This window comes from Balearica regulorum, chromosome 3 (assembly GCF_011004875.1).
Source record: "Balearica regulorum gibbericeps isolate bBalReg1 chromosome 3, bBalReg1.pri, whole genome shotgun sequence".
In the NCBI taxonomy this organism is placed as follows: Eukaryota; Metazoa; Chordata; class Aves; order Gruiformes; family Gruidae; genus Balearica; species Balearica regulorum.
The window spans coordinates 60,864,190-60,887,417 of record NC_046186.1 but is presented as its reverse complement, the minus strand read 5'-3'; the positions used below and the strand labels follow the sequence as shown (position 1 = coordinate 60,887,417).

Sequence of the window (23,228 nt, the reverse complement as noted above, 5' to 3'; positions counted from 1 at the left end):
ACATGAGACTAAGAAGGACTGACTTTGCAGCGTGTTCCCATTTATACATCTCTGGAAGCTCAATAATAGCACTACCATGGGAGCAGGGCAGGTATATGGTAGTGTTTGCTGCCAGCAGTATCCCGCCCTTTCCCAACCCCAGAGTTACGAGGTATCACTGAGACTGTCAGTGCTGTTTATTCTGCTGCATAACCTCATGTTTTGCAGTACAGTCCCCTTCCGTAGAGAGCATGTTTGACATCCAGTGCTAGGCAAAGCTGTATGTGCCCAGTGGCATGGAGCTCCCTGTAGATGACAAGACATCCAGCTATCCAGTCACACAAGTCTTTTCCCTGTGTTTTAAAAGGAGAAACAGACTCACTTCGGTGTGTTTTTGATAGGAAACTGTGTGTCAACATGCATAATTGCCGTATTTGTTTATGAAAATGGTCGTGCATGCATTGCAGCAACACCCTTTGGTAGTAGTTTCAGAATTGCAAAGTATATCAGCCATATCTTAATATTTGGGGGAGGGGAAGTCATAACCCTTACGTGAATGAGTATGATATCTGGTTCTTACAGTATATTCCATCTGGCCTTGAGGCAGGCCTATGAGGTTTCTTCCTGTATGATTCGGCTGTCCGCTGCCTATTACTATATGTTTACTTGCAGTGCTTCTGATCCCCAATTTATCTTTTTGTAGCAAAAGATCAGTGGCAGCTGGACTTCAGTGATATTTCAGATGTCCCTTTTTTTCCCCCTTTCAAAGCATGGAAAGTACTGCTGTGTGTATAATACATGATTTCCAGCAGCCCAGCGTTATTGGTACTCTCTGTATCTACTGCCTTTCAGAGTCTTTGCCAAGAACTGGAAGCAAAATTTTATGAAGGGACTTTCAACTGGGAAAATGTAAAGCAACATGATGCAGCAAGTCTTTTAAAACTCTTCATCCGTGAACTGCCTCAACCACTCCTCACTGTAGAATATCTGAAAGCTTTCCAAGATGTACAGAGTGAGTAGTGTCCTTTCTGTCTCAGCTGCAAAGAATTGATAGCAGTGCAGAGAAGTGCCTCTTTGCCATGGCAGTATTTTCGCTAATACTATGTGAAACTGAAAAGCAAATTCAGTAACAATAGTATGACTTCTCCTGAGAAAAGACTGGGCATATTTTTGCTAATGTACAAATAACATTTTTTGTGTAACATCTATTTTAATAGTTTACACATAAAATGAAAGCACACTGCCACTTTCTGATAAGATGTTTCTGATAGTCGTTAGGAGGTATAGATGAGTTATAAGCAAATTGTATGACGATTTTTGTATGTGTGTGTGTGTGTGTGTAAAACAGTATTTGCTTCAAAGGAAAACAACAGCAAGGATATAGTAGGTCTGCAGAAAATCTAACAAATGGTAATTTATACTGTTTAGGGTATTTTATCCGTTTACAACAGGAAAAGTTAGAGCAGAATAGTCAGAACTGCTGATAATCCCTGGTCCCTTGAGATCAGCAAGTTCCTGTGAAAATGTCCTCCTTGCCAACTGGTCACCAAGACAGCAAACATACCAGCTGCAATTGAAAGAGAGCAGCTTGGTGATAATGAATCCACATACATTAGCTCCCCAGCCAACACAGGAGTGCAAGTTTCAGAAAAATCTATTCCCCTTGTCTGCAGGCAGAGTGATGGCTCATTTCGAAGGGACACTTTCAACGAATTCCCACGGACAGGCAGACAGACAAATATTCTTAAAAACTGTGGGCTGTGTCAGTCTCCGGGTTGTGAGCAGCCTTTCAAGGCCATTAAGTTGGTGGGAGTAGGGGGCTAGGGCTTAGGCCTGCTGCGTAGTGGTGTTGATTTTGCAGTACTGGGTAGCAAATGAAAGCTGGCCAGGATGCTTTCATATGGTGCTGGCAGCAAACAGCTCCTCAAGGTTGTTCCATTTACTGGATACTGATTGGAGCCAGGAGGGTTTCTGCTTGCTGCTCCTAAGCTGTCTGAAGGCTTGTATGGTTTTACTTACCCAGAAAATATTCAGGTGCCAGGATCCAAAACACCTTCTATATTGAGCCAAAGGATTTGATGCAAAACAGACATAGCACTTCATAGCCTCCCATTGTTTAAATTGTCTGCCCGTCTTGTTGGCTATGTGTAATAAGATTAGGTGTTAGAGAAAAAGGGCCATCTTTGTGACAGTAATCAGTGTTTTTCATGATACTGTGTCTAGGTAGTGTGGTTAGAATTAAATATTTAAATAGTGAATTTAAACAATTTTATTTGTTAATTTAAGTAATTCAAACAAGTAAAATATAATTGTTATTTAGGTGGACAGAAAACCTTGATTGAAGTAACAAATTTTAATTGTTTTGCAGTTGTATTTTTGCTTACTTTCCTAGGAAAAGGTTGATTCTCATTGCTTTTTGAGCGTTGTGACATGCTGTTTTGGAACTAAATTTAACCCTTACTTTTAATGTATATCTTTCTAGAGCAGGTAGATACACTATCACTACTTGCATGTTTTAAATGGCTACATAATTTGTCACTCATTTATTCAGGTCCTTAATTTTTATTATGGTAGAAAATAGTTAGCAAGGGAGGTTTTTTATTTCACTGATGAAGTTTTGGGTTTTGCATATCTCCCAAACTGATTTGGATGAAATGTATTTGAAATATCAGTTCAGTTGGAATCCCAGCAGGTTGCATGAGAACAGCCCTGTTGAATTTTGAAATAGCGTGATAAAACGATGTCAAGTGCAGGTACCTCCTTCTTCACTTGTTTTACGTATGGCTTGATTCATTAGGAATCTGCTGAGAAGACTTGCCAGAGCATGTCCTCTAAAGCATGACAGGAGGAAGTTTATCGCAAGTGACAAACGTGAGAGAGTTGAGGCTTTCTGCGGCTCAACACTGCCAGAATGTAGGAGCTCTTCTAGGAGGTGGAGGAGTGTAGCGATGCACTCATCCTGTGTCTTGGGTGAATGACGTACCACTAAACAATTGGGTAAAAGGCAGAACCAACATCACTTTTCTTTAATGACAGCTTGACACATTTGGTATGGCACTCACTGCTGTAGATATGTGTTACGTTTCTCTGCTCTTGGCTTTTTCCTCACTGGTTTGCCATTGCAGCTGCTGCTGCTTATGTCGCTGGAGACCTGCCTTATTCAGCAACACGTGGTATTCATTCTGCGTGGGTGACTTGGGAGACTGTGCAACTGTTAAGGCAATCAGAGAAACTGTGAAAGCAATTTTGAATATACCCTTTCATATGTTGGGGCACAGGCTCAAAAAGGGAGGAACCGTTAGCTGACTATTTCTTCTTGTAACATTGCAAAATAAAGAATCACAAGGCATCTAGAAAGTATTGCCAGAAGAGTGCTGAGTCATACAGCAACTGAATCCTAAAAGAACATTTGGAAATGAGTATCAGAAAGTATCTGCCAGTCCTTTGTCATACTATGACAATTAGCCATGTGTATACATTCAGAATTTTGCAAGAGGTTTCCTCTTCAAAATCATGCTTTTTCAGGACAAATGATAGTTTTAGAATACTGAGGTTCATGTGCTTCACTGGCAGGTCTTCCAATGAAGAAACAGCAACTGCAAGCTTTGAATCTTTTGGTTCTCCTTCTACCTGAAGCAAACAGAGACACTCTGAAGGTTAGAATTCTTTTCCTGCAGAAATATTTTGTTTGTTTCTGTGATGAATGCTGTTGTCTTTTAACATTCTTTTTTTCTGTTCAAAGTAAATGCTGAAACTAGTGTTTCTTTCTTCTTTCACATTTCACAGAACTTCAGGAAAAAAAACCAACTTAGGACTCTAATTCCTCCCAAATGACTTTTAAGAATGTGTTTTGAATTTTTTCCAGGAGATTGCAATAATAATTGCCCAGTGAGCGACCTTTTCTCTTACAAGTTTTGTTCCTTTTTTTGCAGCAGGAGTGATTATTTCCAATTCAAAATATAAACAGTGTTATAATATTATTGATGAGAGTTTGCTTTTATGAAATGGGTTTAGCTCTTCATTTTTATTCCCCACTTTTCTCTGTGCTGTTTGTTTCAATTCTCAATAAGCTCAAAATTTACACTCCCTATTGGTATTTGCAACACGTTACATGAAGTCTTCCAATTTAGGCTTGTCCTTTTGTAGCAAAGCTATTCATCTTTTTCAGAATATGCTTACTATTAAAATTGCTACAATCAAAAATGAATTTGCAGGGTTTGTGTAGGATGCAGAGCATCTTCTATTACAGGCAAAAAATCCTATTAAGTCTTATTGTTTAAACATTTCTTTTTGAGTTTATTTACTGTGTGGAAGCTGTCAGGAGGGCTCCTGAGTTGAGTTACAAATATCTGGAACTGAATTAATTGAAGATTGACAGTTTGTAACCTGTCATTCACAATGCAGTGGTTTATTCACAAATTGTTTACCTTACAGAACTAGCCACTCCATGTTTCCATAACCATGACAGCTGGCACTATTGTGTTCACTTTCAATTTAAGAAAAGCCAACAGTAACGTTTTCAAAAGCATCTGTGGGATGCTACTTAGGCACCTACATAACGAGAGTTTTGAAAAAAAATCTGACTGTGATGAGCTTCCAAGTCACTTGAATGCTTTTGAAAATGTTATCCACAAAAATAATGAGAATGATTTACTTCATTACTTAAAGGAAACAAAATTTGCATTGGAGTCCTGTGAACAAACATATCCACACATCCTATTACTGATTGCTTTTCATGTGGTTTTATTAGGAATGAAGAGCTTTTTCCAAAAATATATAACATTATGTTTCTCTTGTAACTTTTTCATGTGCAGAGTTGAGCTGTAAGTTCTGCTGTTATTTCAGGTACTGCTTGAATTCCTTCAAAGGGTAATTGATCATCGAGACAAAAATAAGATGACGTTAAATAACGTTGCGATGGTGATGGCCCCAAACCTTTTCACGTTTCATGGGTTTGGCTCAAAGACTATTGAACAAAGCGAGTTTGTTATGGCAGCTGGAACAGCAAATGTCATGCGCTTTATGATTCAGTACCAAAAACTTCTCTGGACAGTAAGTGTATTCTTAAGGGGGGGAAAATCATAAATTTCTCAAACAGGGCATCCAAACAAAGAAGTAATATGAATTTCCATGATTTAGAGAAAGATCAGCTCCATCCAGCTGAGTTCTTGCTCATAGGTAACCCTTACAGGAGCAAAACAGAATCGTAATATTTTATGGTAGAGTTAAGCTCTGATGGTCAGATTTTTAATATTGTATGTACCATATGTGAACTCAAAAATAAGTCCTTGGGGGATCTTTGTATTTGGCCTATCAGTATGCATTGTTACGAGGAATTTATTCTTTTCTGCTTAGAGATATTGGCAGGAAACACAGTGGTTTAGTTCATTTCCCTTTTGGGCCAAACTTCGTATTATATAAAACATGTTTTGATAAAACATGAAGTTGTGTCATGGTCTCAAGCAAAACTCTAACTTAGATAGACTGGAGAAGTTTGGGCTTTGTTGTCCATCAGCAACTTTAAACAATTTTGACCTTTGCTACATGCGAGGAAAAGTTGTTATCACCATTGTACAGACTAAGTGTTGAGTGAATTTTTTTGGCTGAGGAAAGTAAAAACACTGCATGATTCCACCTCTCTTCCCCTGAGAGCCTACTGAATGGAATATAACATCACAAATGGAGTAGTTTTAAAAATATTTTACAGCTTTACATGATTTGAGTCTTTAATTTTTACTGGAAATAAATACTATTCTTTTGAGTTCTACTTGACAATCTGTTGATTTACAAAGTTTTGATAAGTTAGTTACTTAAGGAAATTATGTAGATATTCATACTTACTATCTATATTAATCTAGATTCCTAAGTTTATTGTTAACCAAGTGAGAAAACAAAACATTGAAAGCCAGAAGAAGGAGAAAAAGGACAAAGCTATGAAGAAACTTCTGAAAAAGATGGCATATGACCGGGAAAAGCATGAGAAACAGGAGAAGACCCCTAATGATGTAAGGAAACATACATCTGAAATACTTTATTAATAAGACTGTCATCTCTAGCGAAAAAGTGGATATAGCAGAGGAGATATCTGCATTTATTTAACTGAGAAATTCAAAAGATAGCAAGTTAACATGGGTTTCATAATTTATGGATTACCAGTATGACACACTTAAAAGGATTGGGCTGTTTATTTGTTTTCCCAGATTTTTCAAAATATTTCTATACTGAAAAATGATACCCCCGTAGGTTGTTTCAATTTGGACATCTGAAACAAAAGTACATGAGGCCTGTATCTGTAGAAGGAGCAAGTGTAGTGACAACACTCAGTATTACTGTACCCATGTTTAAATGCATTGCTGGCCAGTTGAAATCACAGTAGACCATGTGTTTACTTAAAAAATAAATACCTAGATTTAGCTATTTGATATTTAATAGTGTTTGGAAAAAAACCTAGAATTTAATCCTTCTTCCCCCTACAGAAGTTCCCAAACCACTGTACTCTTTGTCTCAATGAATCTTTAACTATTCCTTGTAAAGTGGAGCATGCTAGAGCATGTACAACCTGCCCACACCAAGAAACCCCAAATGATAAAAAAAGTGTAAAAACCTGATAAACAGCTTCTTACGCAGCTATTGTCCAAGTGTCTACGGCCAACTTACCCCTGTGTATTTAATCTACAGTTCAGTATCTATCCATTAGATAAGTGACTTCTACCAGACCCATCAGTGATGTCAAGGCATAAGTTACAGTGTAACGCTCTTCACGCATTCTTTACATTGAAAAAAAACCAACCCAAACCTGTGCCATTATTGTGTGATTTTTTTCCTGTACTTTAGAAATATTTTAATTGAACTGTTCCCACTGACATGGAAGCTTTTCAAAAATGTATCTTATGTACCTTGAAATTGCTTATTATTTACGATTTCAATGAAGTTAGTAATTACAATTTTTTAACGCTCATTAGCCTATGCAAGTATCTTCATTATAATGCATTTGAAATACATGATTACAAAGTTATTTTAAATATATAAACAGCTAACACCAAATATGTGTATCCTGATAACATAATGAATACATACCAGATTTAGGTGGTATGAAAATATCACCTTGTGGGTTGAAGTCATATTGAAGATTCCGGTGAATTAGAGACATCTTGTGGTAGCTTGTAAAAATGCATTGGTTTGAATGGTCTGTGTTTTTCTTCTCAAATATGTGTATGGCAAACTTACAAAAAAGGGTTGTCATATTCTAGTAAAGGCATTTTTTTAAGCTATTAAGCCAAGAAATAGAATATGGCAAATGAATATGCCATATTATCCTCAAATCTTCCTGGTTTGATCTTGCAAGTATGCCTTGTTTCTTTTTTGAATGTGCAGATAGCAGGATCCTTTGGACAACTGCATCCAATATCTACTGGAGACGTATACTTCAGTGTTCCTACCTCATTTTGTATGCAGTATTTGACACATCTCTTAATGTCCAAAATTAGTTAATTCCCCAGGCATCACTTTGCCTTACTTTCGTATCTATCTGTATGAAAGAATCTGTACACAGAATGAGGACTTACATACAATTTTAAAATAAAGCTAGTTAAACACTGACATTTGTTTTATGCTGTCTGATAAGAAAAGGATTCTTCGAATACAATTCAGTTGGGTTATAATGAGATGACACTTAATGCTGCCATCCCCTGTTCAACATAGAAATAACAGCGAATACAATGAAACAGGCAAATGCTGTTGCAACTTCAGGTACTGGATTCTTTTGTAATTGAGTGTTGTTGGTATTTTAGAGTAAAATATGCCTTTTTAATCCACTGGAGAGTTAGCACTGAAGTCTCATGTAATACATACCCAAATGTAAATGTAAAGTTACTATTCAAGAATTTTTTAAGCCCTAGAAATCTGTGGGGATTTCTGTCAAAATTAAATGGTACAGTTTTTCACAAATCCATCATGCTTATTTGAAGCATTCAGTAATTTGGGTGCCTGAGAACATTACTCTTTAAATCATATTCCTGGAGTGATAAGGCTTCATTGTGAATGATGATGTTATACATTTTTGCAAGAAAAAATTGTCTCATTCTTTAAGGAAAATTGGTTGGGCTTTTTTCCTCCCAGTTTTCAACTTATACTGCCTTAATTTGAAATTGAGGTGATTTTCCTGTGCAGTTCCTGAACTGCATTCCACCATTACATGGCAATTGAGGCACCCAGACTTGTGGTGAATCCCCACTCCAGTGAAGACTTTTGAAACTTTTGAGAGTTAATTATCTTGCATGCAACTGAATGAAAACTAAGCAAAAGTTGCTACTTTCTGCCACGTGCTGTGGCACCCCACATGATTAAACATAGATGGACAGAGCTTGAGTCACTTTCATACTCTCCAGAAATATCTCAATATCTGCATTCTTAATGGCAGTCAGCTCATTTGGATAAAATTTCATCTTTGATGAGGCCTCTCTATCAATCACATTTCCCCTTTTAAGACAGAGGTTAACTAGCATTTACTGCAAACTTTGGGCAAGATCTCTGTACAGTGCGGAGAGTGGTTAATATTAGAGGGCTCATGAGGGTTAGTTGAGAGTGGTTAATATTAGAGGGCTTGTGAGGGTTAATTGCTTTTTGGGATACATATGCACACCTACAGTCCCAAGTCTGTGTTAGGGATTAAGTCTTTATGCTGCTGTTGGGGTGCATAATGCTCTAGCTAGGCAAAGAAAGATGCCCTCAGGAGTGGAAATTACCTACTAGCATAGCCAGATTTATACCATCTATTGTTGTATTCTTCTATATGTTGCAATTTTCCAGCACGACAATGATCGTGTTAGTAGCACAACGCAATACTAATCTAATCTAATCTAATCTAATCTAATCTAATCTAATCTAATCTAATCTTATCTAATAGGTTAGAATAACCATTGCATCCCATAGCCATTCTGTTTGCATAATCCTTTTGAGTTTTCACAGTATAACATTACTGATTCTTGCTGAATTTGTTATCCACTGCAATGCCAGATTATTAACTAAAAATTTTGCCTGCTAAATAATTTCTCTTTATACAGTTTTACAGTTTTTTGTCCCAAACTAGGTGCATCACTTCGCAGTTCAAAGAGAACAACTCCATCCCATTTTCTTTCAGACTTTGTCTCCCATCTAGCAAGATCCTTTTGAATTCCAGTTTTGTTCTTCATAATGCTCATGCCCCATTCCTGCTTGGTATCATTTGCACATTTAATAAGTATATATTATATTCTGTCATCTGAGTAATTAGTGAAAATACTGCATAGTCACTTCATTCCTGTCTTCATCTAGCCTGATGAACTGTGCTGTGCAGAGAACAGGTCCTTCTGTGACACTGCTCCTAGACATTTTATGACCACATTTTCTTTCCCACCAATTTGCACAGTGAATGGGGTAGGGGATGCTCAGTATCTGTTCTCTCTATAGTTGGGCACCGCAAACATATTGTACAGCTGGCATGAGTTCTTCTGTAAATGTATTTCTGTAAAGTGGTGAAAGTGGCAAAATGCACTCATTAGCTGAGCTAATAATGATTCTGTCTGAATAAACAAAGTAATTATTCTGTTTGATCTGTGACCATAATGTTACAGCTCTGTGGACACTTCTTGTTCTTTCTCTCATACACTCAAAGCAGGCAGGTTTTTAGCCTGCTGTATAGAGAAAAAAAACCCTGTTATCCAGCTGAAGGTTGGAAAAGCTCCATTAAAATCAGCTGAGACAAAATGATACAGAATTGTATAGAAAAATGAAAACCAATTTAAATTTACAATGCTGAATTTGATGAAAGATCAGTTAGGGACATCTATAAATAACCATTTCATCCTTAAAAGTTTCCTTTCCTTTTGCCAGGATCCAAACAGTTTGGAAAGAGACAAAAGATGTATAAGCGGATGTTGACTTCCTAGCAGATGGCTACAGACATTGTTTCCATAGGTTGAGGCCTTAAAGACCAGATTTGACAAATTTAGGGATAAATTTAGGGAGTTGCTCTTTGAGATCCATTACAGGCTTACGAATCTTTTATTCCATGATTACTATGAAACAAATTTTCAGTTTGGTGATCTTAATGCCTTAGGCATAAATAGTTATGAAGTCTAGTGTTTTTAAAATCAATAAATAAAAAGTCTAGATTTAGAAGGATTGTTTGGTTAAAATTACTTACCGTAGCTTGTCACTTGTATAGTAATGAGCCTTTAGCTTTCTCAGGAAGCTGTGGTTCTGATTCTGCTCACATTTATACTTGTTCTATATTCGTTTAACTCAAATGGTGTCAGAGAAGCTATCCTACATTCACAGGTGCCCAGATTTGTTCATTGATTATGGAAGAAGAAATGTTCAGCCTTACAATTGCAGTAAATAAGGGGGAAAAGAAGAGAATGAACTGTCATAATCAACCTTGACTACTGAGACTCTTACATTGCTTTTCCTATCAAAATGAGTACATTTGGGTAAATGGTAATGTAATACGAATAGAAAAATCACCTCAAGATTTCCAGGAACAGAAATTAGGACCTTATTCACAAATAAATTATGCCTTTTGAAACTTCAAATGTCATGTACTGCAAGTTGAACAGAAAAACTGTCCTTTGGAACCCTCCTTTTCTGTACCTAATATGATTGATATTCATCATCAAGGATTTTTGGGTTGAAATAAAATACAAATCTATTATGTAGTCAGACCTGCAGGTTGACTAGCTGAATATATTCTGGAGAATAAAAAATAGGGAGAAAAAGCTGCAGTAGTGAATATCCGTTGTAAAAGGAAATTATATTTGAAAAGAGGAATCACTTAAAGTAGACTGACCCGTGAATACTTTGTGATTTCTTTTTTTTTGGCATGAAATTCACATGAACTGAAAGTGGAAAGGTTTCTTCTGGAAGTTTTAGAAGGGGGTGGTGCAGGGAGGTTGCCTGGCTTTCATGCATGCAGCAAGTCTTTTCCATATCAATCTCATATGCTTCCTATCATATCAAAGTGTGCTCTCAATATAGCAGTAATTGTTATTCTTAACATCTTTGAAAAATAATTAAACACTACCATTCTTTTGTTCCAAAGATCTCCCTGCTGTTAAAAAGAGATTTGAAGGTCTGATGTAATTTACTGAATTACTGTGTAGTTATCACATTTCTGCAGTGAAGTGTAGTAGATAGTAGTTAAGTGTACTTACAGAACACTGTACTAAGTCACTTATTCCATACTGTATTTTGAGAAGCTCATCAAAGCCAGCTTCTAGCAGCTTTGTTCCAACACCGTTATTGCTTTGCAGGCTGATGTTCCTCAGGGAGTGATACGGGTGCAAGCGCCTCATCTTTCGAAAGTTTCCATGGCAATACAGCTGACAGAAGATCTGAAAGCCGGTGATATAGTAGCCAGGTTTCTCAGCCAGAAAAGGTACAAACACATTTTTATTTTGTTATCATTTTGGGAGAGGTGGCTTTTCATATATTATATCAAGAAAAAAGTTTGAAAATGCATTAAGTCCAGGTGAGATTATGAACCTTTGGGCCGAATTTAGGCCTATTACAATACATGACTGAGGAATTAACATAGTGCTCCTAATGTCATTAAAGCTCATGAAGCCTTCAGGAATACGAGTGCCATTAGTAAATGATTAACTGCTATTTAATCTGATGGGTCAGGAACATTTTTGTAACTTTCTGGGGAGAAGATAGAAGGGAACTCCAAGAAAATAAGTCTAGGAAACAAAGGAAAGGGAGAAAGAAAGTATTTTGTAAAAAATGCATTTATATATAGCTACAGTATAGGTATTATAATATAAATATGTGCAAATCTTGTGCATGTGCAGTGATTTAAAGGGAAAGCTACATTTGAGTCATCCAAATCCATTTAGAAAGGGAGAATTTTTAATCAAACTTTTACATCTTTTTTTTTTATATATACAAGCGAAGTAAGAAATCAGACTATACTTAGCAAAAAAAAAATATTTAACACACGAGTGCATCACATATAATTATTCATGCCAAAGCAATAATGTGGCATACTAGTTGAGACTAAGAAGCTGCTTTTTCCTAAATGTTTTCAGAGGTTTCCACTTTTGACACAAAATTATTTTCTGGCTGTGCCTTAGCATATATTATTACAATTAAGCAGTGAGAATAATAGAATCCCTTTGTAATATGGGGACTTTATTCTTCCACTGTCTGTTTTTTACTTCTTTTAGTTGCATCAAAATTAAAACCAGCAAGAATGTGGTTTCTCCCACCCAACCATAAGGCTTTTTCAGAAATATGAAGTGTTTGAGGGGAATACTTATTTTTGCAGCAGCAGTGAAAGAAAAATCAGAGGGTAAATATAAAGGCTATTTGCTAATAACAATGGAATTCTTTTCTAAACCCCAGTTTCCTCACGTCTATCTTATTTTGCCTTTTCTATAGTGTATTACTTACTTGCAGGACTATTCATTTGCACTAGCATGCAAGGGTGTTCTCATTCACTTACTCATCAGTAAATGAGTATAAACATGAAGGGTTTACGAAAGGTACACAGCTGATCTTAATTAGCATAGTTTCTCCCGGACATGTCTAAGTGGCTGGTGTACAGGCTCTTTCGTAATATTGTTATTCATTGTGTTTTGTTCCTGACAGTGGAAATGTCCAAACACTCAAGAAAGAAGAGGTCTTTCTTTATGAAATAGGAGGAAATATTGGTAAGAATGGCTTCTGAACAACTTCTTTTGCTAGAATAGGATTCCTTGGCATGTTGTCCATTGGCTTCACTGTGGTTGCATTTTTATTCATGTCCCTAGTTCCCCCTGATGCTAAGGCAGACAGTTAACCTTGGGGAGAAGGAAGCAGAGATGTTGGTGTGATCATTGTTTTAGTAGTATCGTATTATCTCTCCCAGAGGAAGATGGCAGCTGTAACAGGTGTTCCTGATATGTATGTACAGCGAGGAAGCACAGAAAGGTTGGATAGGAAGGTGCTTGAAGTTCATCTTATTCATCTCTTTGTATTGAGGCATAATAAGTGAACTTACGGTCCTTCATGCTCTGCATTTGAGCATTGCTTGCAGGTTCCGTTGGGGAAAAAAACGCTCAACCAGAAAGATGCCCAGTGATAAAATTTTCCAATGGTTAGTCTTTCCTGCTCTGTGTCTTCCAGACCCTCCTGATTAAAGCAAATCACAGACCAGCAAGGTTAATGCCAAAGGATAATTTTGGACGCAGTTCTAAATTTTCTTTGATGAATGCAGAAGTATTTTTGCATTGGGAATCTGCTTCTGATCATGGTATTTTTCATATGCTCAGCAAAGAAATAGAAAACAGTATTTGATTTAACATACATTTACTTTTTTCTTATCAACCGTGACCTGTTAAACTTTATTTGAAGTTTAAAAATTCCATGAATAGCCAGTATTTCTGTACTCTGCAAGTTTAAATCCTGTATGTAAATTGCTACCTCCAGCATTTTTCTGTTTTACCTAATCACTGTTTTAAATCAATTATTTTTGTGTGTGTGTCGAAACCAAAAGACTTAAAGTAAATTAAAAATAACACTTTCCTATGTTCTCTACAACAGATTTGTTTTAGTGTTTTTACTAAGTCTGATGTCATAAAAGAAGTTACTGAGATAGCTGGATGCCAGATTAATGTATTATATGTTCTCTTGCATATCCAAGATGTACATACATTTGCTATGCCTGTTAAAGCAGGTTGTGATCCCAGATATAAGACTTTTTTAAAGGAGAGGAGTATCTTGTTTGTTGTACAGAGGTGTAATCATTGTAGAAAAAAGATTTTGTAACAGAATTCCAGTGAAACTGGAACAACGTAGTCTCATTTTAAACATGTGACCAAAATAGTATGTCTCTTAGGGAAAATACATGGCTAGTTGCAGATTTGTTTTGTTATGAAATAGGATAGGAAGCTTAGATGTTTTCCCTGTCTGAATGCTTTACTTCCAGACAATTTCAACTTTAATCAGCCCTTACAAATACTAGTCCTTATTAATATTCTCCGTTGAGATAAGAGAAACTCCCTGACTTTAACCTGCTGTACAGGTTTAAGTACTCCAGCTGTCCTGATCTTTGCCATTCTCTCTTGCTGCCCAGTGTGACTGACTCATGTAGAGGGAGCGTAAAAGCGAGAAGACTCGACGGGCTCATGATACACTCATATGCTTACCCCTATGCTCATAATTGTAACATGTGTAATGCTACAGTCCTGTCCCCTAGCAGATGGAGCTGCTGAAGTCTCCAGATGTTTTTGGAGTACTTAATACCATATAGGGCTTCAAGGCACCAAACAGGACTTCTGCCATTACTTCATGACCAGGACTGGATAGGGACATGGCAAACCACTGTCCCTGTGTGCTGACTGTCTGAACATGCTGTGCTCTGTGGGGGAGAGGGCCTAGTTCAGCAGTGTGGGCGGTCCAGGTCCAGTAGGTTGGGGTAAAAATCCTAGAGGGAAGACAGGCTGCCACCTGGCAAGGAGAGTGGATGGAGAGGGAGCAGATGGAGACAGAGCCAGGTTGAGCAGGAAGTCTTGCCTTCTTGCCTGCGCAGGGAGGCCAAATAGCTGGCAGACAAACCCAGCTACAGCGTTGCACCTCTGCTTGCCTCCTGCTTCAGGAGCTTATGTGCTAGAAATGTCTGGCTGGCCATGAGCCATCTACCCCAGCCACTTACATGGTGGAGCAGGAGAGGGTCTGTGATGTAGAGCTGCAAATGCATGAGATAATGCTTTGCCTGTGGGGGAGTGGGAAGAGTACGCAGATCTTGATGGATGAGCATGTGCTATTTTCATCATAACTACCAGACGTAAATTAATTGCTTGTAACGCACCAAGAACACTGTACTACTTTTCCTTCCTAGGACAGTAACCATTACAAGTGCTATGTAGGACTGCTGACCAGAAGGAGCAGGATAGGGAGTAACACCTTCTTAGCAAGGACAAATCTTGCTCAAACTTCCCGTTTAAGAAGAGGAAAATAACCTGAAGTTTTTAATGGGCTTCTATGCATATGTGAACCTAGTGTTTGGATAAAACCATGAAAGGACCACAGCATTGCTCCTTTTTTCCTAAACCTTCACAGAGGGGAGCTCCCATGTGCATGGTCTGTGTGAAGAATCTGACCTAGAATGGCCACAGAGGTGGCACAGCCCCTACTCTCCTTCCTTCTTCCTCTGTCCCCCTTCCTCTCCAAGACAAATGGGAAAGGTAAGACCACTTCTAGGTTTTAGCTGCGTTATCCTTTGTTTAATACCACAGAGAGGGCTTGAAAACCTAAATGGAATCAAATAGCAACAGGAACTTTGAAAATTGTTTCCTTTTTTTTGGTACTGATGTAGCCATACATCTCTTCTGTTTCTAGGAGAACGCTGCCTTGATGATGAGACCTACATGAAGGACCTATACCAGCTCAACCCGAACGCTGAGTGGGTTATAAAACCTAAGCAGAGCTAAGCCCACAACTAATGGCAAATGAACAACCTGTGGACTTACTTTGTAAAGCTGAATGTTTCAAAGGGATAGTGTGTCCTTTCAACATTCAGTTGCTATCTATATTAATAGAACCTTACCTAGTTTTTTTCTTTTAAAAAAAAAAAGTGATGGAAACCCAACAGTGATTACCAGTAAATTTTCAGTTTTACTTACAGCAAAATTTTGAAGATAGCACAGTTTTCCCACTCATATTTGAAATGAGAATAAGTACCTTAAATATTTTAATGGCACTAATCTACCTCCCATCTGGTAGGTCTTGTTTCAGAAGAATTTATTTTTCAAACAGATGTTTAACCTCTTTATATTAGAGATCTACAATCTGTTTGTGTAGAATTGTGTGTTCATATAGGTTTTTACAGTGCTAGTACACTGGAGAACCAAATCCTGATCAGCACTTCTGAATGGTACAGTATTAAAAATACCTAAAACCAGTTATACGAATTTCCCAAGTAAGTGTGAAATTCACAGGAAAAAACTGCAATGCAATGTAGTTTGTCTTTGGAAGTCCTAATTTTGTTCACTTTCTAGGTAAAGTTTGATGAAAACTATTTAAAAACAACTGTGAAAATGCTTTCTATGCAGCTTTTTTGCTAGATCTTTTAAATATTTTTTATTCTTATTCCAATTGATTGTATTCTTGAGACTATTTAAACAAACAACAAAAAAAAGGACCATGTGACAAGGTGAGTAATTTTTGAAGCTAACCGCTCTTGGCAGTGTCCTTTCTGGAATATTGTCATGCACTAGAAAGACCTTTATGTTTTTCAGCAATGATGCAGCCATGTTACATACACTGGTTTCAGTTTTTTTGGACATCTGATAGGTCACATTTTGTGAACTGCCAAAACCTGCCAATTACTAGCACAATAAAAATTTGCAGGAAGGATAAGATAACTGTGGAGGGAAACTGTAGTCTGAATTTCGTAGGTAGTAAACCACCAAACCTTTCACTCAAACTCAGTATAAAGGCCTACTGTGGAGTTCACGTAGGCTTTTTGGCTATTATCTACCATCAGCTTTATGGCTGGTCTATCCTGGACAAGGCTAGAAATCAAGTTCTGATTTCCCTTATGCCGATAGATGCTGTCTAATCCAGTTAAAAAATTAATAGTCCAACGGTGAACTATTGCAAATCCTTCTCTTTGCAGGAAGGACTGAAAGCTCCCCGTGAAATTCACTGATAATGAATTGTAGACTGACATGGCTTGTTGCAGCAGAAAGAGCTGTGGACTGTAGCTCCAGAACTCCAGTCCCACAGCAGCACTTCGGGCTCACTAGCTTGTGTATGGCTTAACAATTTATTTGTAAACTAGCTCAGCCGTGCTTAAGTGCTCACACCTGCGTGCTGACTACCTGAAATAACTACTGTGAAATGATATACTTGGAATGAAATATTTTCTTTCAGTGCCCACACAGAGTTGTATTGACCTCATAGGGAATATTCTACATACAATCAAGGACTGAATTACATTTTTTTACATGATCAAAGCAATAAAGGGCCTTTCTGCTGAGCTTTAGATACAGGCCCTAACTGTGTTGTTCCCAAAGTAACCACTGAAAATCTCCATTTTATATATAAGCAGTGAAACAGAACTCTGAAAGGTCATAGAAAAATTAGACATCTACTGATTAGTTATCACAGCATATGAACAATTTTGGGGGCATAAGTATTTATTGTTTTTTTTAAAGACAAAGGCTGTTTTCATATGGAAAGAAAGCACTGGAGAATTCTGAAAAGCCGGATGAGTAACATAGGAAATTGTTCTAATGTGACTGTACTGCCCTCGAAGCTCCATTTCACTGGGTACCCTACGTGGTGCAGCACTGTGCCACTATGGGCGAACCCTGTAAGACAAATCATTTTGTCAATAGAACAAACCACACTCCCTGTTCTTTAAATGTAAGGGGTAGAGTAGAAAACCAGTACAATGCTTAGGTAAATATTTATGAATCTAATGTAATAAATATAGGGGGGTTTTGTCATGTAATACAAAAATGATGTGTGTTTTCATAATACATTGTAGTTCTGTAAAAGTGACTTGTTACTGGATCTCTAGATGTTATTTTAATCAGGAGCAAAGTGCAGATGATAGGACAGCTGTACAGTTTCAGGATAAAATTACAACCACCCTATGGCTATGATCTCTTAAATAACTTTGTTTCTGGTTTAGTGCCATTATCTTTTTTAATTTAAAAAGCTCTTTTATAATTAAATGTTGTTTTTTTCTGACTTATTTTCTCACTTGAGTTATTATATTTATACGTAAAACGTACACAGTTGGCACTAAGTGGTGATTATTTTTTAATTTCACACTTTATATCTTTGCAAGTGGTTTGTAGTTTTGTGTATGAAAAGAAACATTGATAAGTTACGTGGTAAGTTAGAAAGAGTCTTGCAACATGAATGCCTGCTGGAAAAGGAAATACTGGCTAGAAGTTTAAAAGTTTGCCACAATCACAGTGCACCTTAACTAAATCCATAATACAACACTTATTGGGTATATGCGAGGGAAAAGCAATCCTCTCAGCATTTATTGAAAATACTGGCTCTTAATTCCTCATAATTAAAGAATTAAATTAGGCCACAAGGGGGAATTCCAAAATGCATTCAGGTAAGCTGATAAAAATCTTTTATCATTAAAAGACAACACTGCCTGGGTTGCTTATTCAGGGCAATTTGGCAGCTGATCATCTTTTGACTGACGACTTGGGAAACACATCCACAGGTTTTTTTCACCAAGCTGACAGATTAATTGATTTAACACTTAGTGTGCAACCCCACGTACGCACACGAAGAACGAGTCCTTGCTGCTCTGCTCGCACTGCAGGGCTGGGCTGGGGGTAAGGAAGGAGTGGGGAAGCAGGTGGTGGCCCCTCATACCACCACCTGGATGTTGTGGAGCATGAAAGAAAGGACAGGTTTGTGCTCAAAAATCATCCCCCAATGTATATTTAGGAGGGGTCCACAATGCTTGCGTGGGGTGTTGACACCTTTCTCACACTGCCTGTCCTTTTCAAAGGCCAAAGAGTTTGCACTCATTTTCCATAGCCTCCTCGACTTCCCCACCTTCATTGAAGTGCACATGCCATCCATGGACATGCACAAACACTAAGAAGAAAGCTGTCATCCCTGCATGACCAGCATTGAGGCAGGCAGCAGCATGGCAGGTTTTTCTCACATTGCAGGTCAATGAGGTTTCTTGCTTTCTTCAGCAAGATCATGGAGCAGATCCTCCTGGAGAAGAGGATTTCCGTGCTAAAAGGCACTTGGAAAATAAGGAGGTGATTGGTAACAGCCAACATAGCTTCACTAAGGGCAAATTGTGCCTGACAAATTTGGTGGGCTACAATGGGGTGACAGTGTTGGTGGATAAGGGAAGAACAAGTGACATCATCTATCTGGACTTGTGCAAAGCATTTGACACTGTCCTGCACAACATCTTTGTCTCTAAATTGGAGAGACATGGATGTGATCAATGGACTATGCACTGGATAAGGAATTTGGCGCTCAAAGACTTGTGGTCAACAGCTCTATATCCAAGTGGAGATCAGTGACAAGTGGTCCTCAGTGGGATCGAGTGCACCCTCAGCAAGTTTGTCAACGACAGCGAGCTGTGTGGTGCGGTCGACATGCTGGAGGGAAGGGATGCCATCCAGAGGGACCTTGACAGGCTGAAGAGGTGGGCCCATGTGAACCTCATGAAGTTCAAGAAGGCCATGTGCAAGGTGCTGCACAGGGGTCGGGGCAATCCCAAGCAGAACTGCAGTCTGGGCGGAGAATGGATTGAGAACAGCCCTGAGGAGAAGGACTTGGTGGTGTTGGTGGATGAGAAGCTCAACATGAGCTGGCAATGTGCGCTTGCAGCCCAGACAGGCTGAGAGAGTTGGGGTTGTTCAGCCTGGAGAAGAGAAGGTTCCGGTGAGATCTAATTGCGGCTTACCAGTATCTGAAGGGGGCCTACAAGAAAGCTGGAGAGGGACTCTTTACAAGGGCACATAGTGACAGGCCAACGGGTAATGGCCTTAAGCTGAAGGAGGGTCAATTTAGATTAGATGTTAGAAAGAAATTCTTCACTGTGAGGGCGGTGAGGTACTGGAACAGGTTGCCTGGAGAAGTTGTGGCTGCCCCCTCCCTGGAAGTGTTCAAGGCCAGGTTGGATGGGGCTTTGGGCAACCTGGTCTAGTGGAGGGTGTCCCTGCCCATGGCAGGGGGGTTGGAACTAGATGGGCTTTGAGGTCCCTTCCAAACCAAACCGTTCTATCATGAATCTATAAAAAAAGCAGCGTGTGTGAATGTGCTGGTGAGGTTTCACAAAAGCAGTAGGGAGCAGGAAGACAAATGGATCTGGATGTGTGGAAACATTGGCTGAGTTTCCTTCAGGCCTTTCAGTATGCGGTGGTATGACTGAGATGAATTCAAAGGTTAAGGAGATACATTTTTATCCAGTGAGCGTTGCCTGATAATGAAATGTTTGAGAAAGGCCTGCTTGAAACTTTTTCCAGCCCGTGATTTCTTTGTCAGATATTCTTCTTAAAAGCAATGGAACTGTCCAATAAAATACGCTTTTTTACTAAGTATTAAGAGTTAAATTGCAGCCAAAAGCTAACTTGGCAAAAGATTGGCTACATGAATTATTTTCTCTGTATCACCCTTAAATATATCTGAGGATTAGACCTCTGTTGTGCTTCTATTTTTGAAAGGTTGCAGCCATTCAAAAAGAATAAAATGTGTATGCACTGATCTTACAGAAATATTTGTAATAATTATTTTTTATGTAGAGCAATGCTTATAAGATCTTCACTGTTTGTGTTTGCACAGAGACCACATCTGAGCTAGGTAAGTACTTATCATCCTCATTTAACAGATAGGAAAAGTCCTCATAAATGGCTTGCCTGCAGCTAGAAGGGGTGAAATCAATCTGATTTGTAGAAACCAAATATACTCCTCCAAGAATTGTTTTAAAAATCTGCTATATTGCCAATAACAGAAGTACAGCAATCACGAATCTGACTTCAGGGGACTGTTTTAATAAATACGATACTGTGGTTTTTAGCCTGGTTTCCAAAGGAAAGGTGTCTGGGGTAATCTTCCTGCCTGTGTATGTCTTCCCCTAATTACTTTTGAATCTGTTGGCAGACTTCAGTCATTTTTGGCAAACGGAGTTGGGGGAGGGAATGTCTCAAAAATAATTAAGTTTCTACAAGCTTCATAAAGCTAGACAACTGGGAGGGAGACAGGCAGTATGAGTGCTTTGATCAAAGGGAAGATGACAGCATAAACTCACTCTTTCTTGAGGCACCAGAGGAGATGCAGGAGAGGGAACGTACGCGTGCTCTGACCGTGGAGGGAGGCTGTGCTTGGAGCTCCCAGCCAACCATCGGGAATTGGCATCTGGCGTTTGGATGTCTGTGAAGGCACTTGCTTGTGTTGCCTTCTGACTTCCGAATCTTCTTTGCTGACTTGATGTGGGTGATTGTTGCCGAAGCTGGGTGCAGCTGGGCTGGCTTTTGTGGTGCAAACTTCTGGTTAGTACGGCTTGTCCACCATCCCCCTTTGGACTCAGCGTCCAAGTGAGCACCTTCCTGGCCTGAGCTGTACCTGCGGTTAACAGTGTTCACACAGGTGGGGAGGCGAGTAGCGGTACGTCTGCTCTCTCCGCTTGGGGGTCTGTTGGGAATGAACCTTCATCCTGGACAAAGATCAGACCAAATTAAATCAGCAGGTTTTAAACTGTAGCGGGAATATAGCTTGCCATTCAGATCCTCTGTTCTGAGTCATACGGAGGTGGTGGTGGTGGTGGTTCAAAGTCCTGCAGATGGTACCACTCCTCGACTAGTCCCTTTCGGGATAATTGAAGTAAGACCAGTAAATAACACTCATTCACATGGAGAGCCAAAACCTCTGTGCTTTACTGCCAAATGAGCTTTCCCCTCTGTGTTACCGATGGGATTTCTTGTGTCTTCAGAGCGGTGGAACTATCACCTGAATGTGTGTTTGCTCTCCGGAGTGATTCATCACCCCACTGGGGACAAGCGGAGGATCAGCCCTACAGCATGCACCTCTTTGCTTCTTCCCCCTGTCCGAAAGCCGCTCTGTGTGTGTGAAATCCCGGTACGGGAGCGCGGGCAGCCGCCCCCGGGTGTCCTGACTGGACCCTGGCGCTCCGCAGCTCCGCCACCTCTTCTCTCTGTGTCTCCTGCCGCCGCCGGGAAGGCGGCAGGTGGCGGTGCCGTACCGTGCTGCGCCGGGCCGGGCCGGGCCGGCCGAACGCGGGGGCCGCGAAACGGAGTACATCCGTCTGATGATAATCTCCTGGCTTGGTTTTTTTTTTCTTTTTTTTTTTTTTTTCCCCCAATACAAATAATGGTAAATCAGTACCTTTTGGAGAAAGCGAGGATTTAAAATATCATCTAGTGCTCTAACTACATATATGTAATCTGTGCCAGCGGTAATTTGTGTGTCCCTGTCTGCTTTCATGCCATCCATCCTGCCAGCTGCCCTGAGAGCTCATTGACTTCCCAAATTAATGTACGTAATGTATCTTTCTCACAAATATATTTTTCTCACACCTGTGGCTAGTCAGGCAGCACATAACTCACCCATCTGAGATGGTGCATCGGTCAGGTGCAACTTCAGTGTCCGGTTGTCTGGGCACAGTGAAACTGCGAGGATAGGAAGCTTTGCGTAGCAGGAAATCGCAAGCTTGCGTGAATTACTGGAGTATCCCTTGCGGGTTATCAGCATACAGATGCATGACTCGCTCCAAATGACCCCGAATAAATGAATTGCTCAGAAATGTTCGAGTGCCTGACTGAGATTCCAGACGCTGGGCTGTGTTCGATTAGCAACTGGAAACTGGTTTCTCGCTGATTCACTTTTTCCCCTAATCTGAGAAGAGTTGTTTGATTTAAATCTTGCCTTCTGATTTTGGATTAGTCTGAAACTTTCAGTGTTTCTAACCTAATTTAGTTGTCTTAATTATACGTTCTCACGATGCGCTTTGAGCACAATGAGCACATGAGCTCCCAAGCTCTTATTCTGGATGCTCCTCCTCTGCTATCGGCAGCCAGAAGCTGTGGTTATTCATAAATCTGGTTTGGTCTGCACAAAGGGAGTTTCTTTCAGCAGGAACCAGAGCCCGAGTAGGAGAAATGGCGTTGAGGCTCTCGTTGTGGGGCTTTGCTATCTGTGAAAGACAGAGCTGAGAGGTGCCCACCTCAGTACCCCACTTTGAGATGTCCTTAAGGTTACAAAATAATTTCCTAAAGATTCCATTAAGAAATGCTGAGTGTGGGCAATACTGGTTAGAGTGGCTATTCTTCATTTGTCTCTACCTTTATTTTTACATCCTTTTAGCCCTCCTACTCTTTTATAAAGCCCTTTAGCAATATTCAGGCAGTTAGTAAGACAGAGACAAAAAGTAAAGGTCTGCCCTGGACGATGTTTTTCTCTGTGCCAGTGTGCTCCATCTACAGTATGTGCAGGGGGAATGGCCAGAAACAGCACTCATCTGTGTAACCTCAGAAGGCTTAGCAGACGGTTCAGATTCAATCACTGTGAATGCGGTTTGGGACTTTTTCTCATATTTGTTACTTTATACCTAAGACTGAATTTCATCTGTCATTTTTTTACCAGCCAGTCATGAGGCAACCAGTGTCGTGAGGTCCGTCTGGAGCCCTCTGCAGTTTGTTTCTTTAGAATCTTCAATAATTCAGTATCAGCAACCAACCTTTTCGCTTCATTTACTCACCTCAAGTTCA

At 39.4% G+C, this 23,228-nt stretch overlaps 1 protein-coding gene across 5 annotated transcripts in view; it reads left to right on the top strand.

The window, feature by feature from the left end:
- ARHGAP18 (Rho GTPase activating protein 18) overlaps positions 1-17,697 on the top strand; it is a 100,725-nt gene extending 83,028 nt beyond the window's left edge. For all 5 annotated transcript variants that reach the window (XM_075748055.1, XM_075748054.1, XM_075748057.1 and 2 more), the window contains exons 9-15: positions 832-991; positions 3,553-3,635; positions 4,825-5,031; positions 5,838-5,984; positions 11,268-11,392; positions 12,607-12,668; positions 15,337-17,697. In XM_075748055.1, the coding sequence (XP_075604170.1) occupies positions 832-991; positions 3,553-3,635; positions 4,825-5,031; positions 5,838-5,984; positions 11,268-11,392; positions 12,607-12,668; positions 15,337-15,428 (876 nt within the window). In that variant the 3' untranslated portion in view covers positions 15,429-17,697. The remainder of the gene's footprint in view (positions 1-831; positions 992-3,552; positions 3,636-4,824; positions 5,032-5,837; positions 5,985-11,267; positions 11,393-12,606; positions 12,669-15,336) is intronic.
- Positions 17,698-23,228: the final 5,531 nt, after the last annotated feature.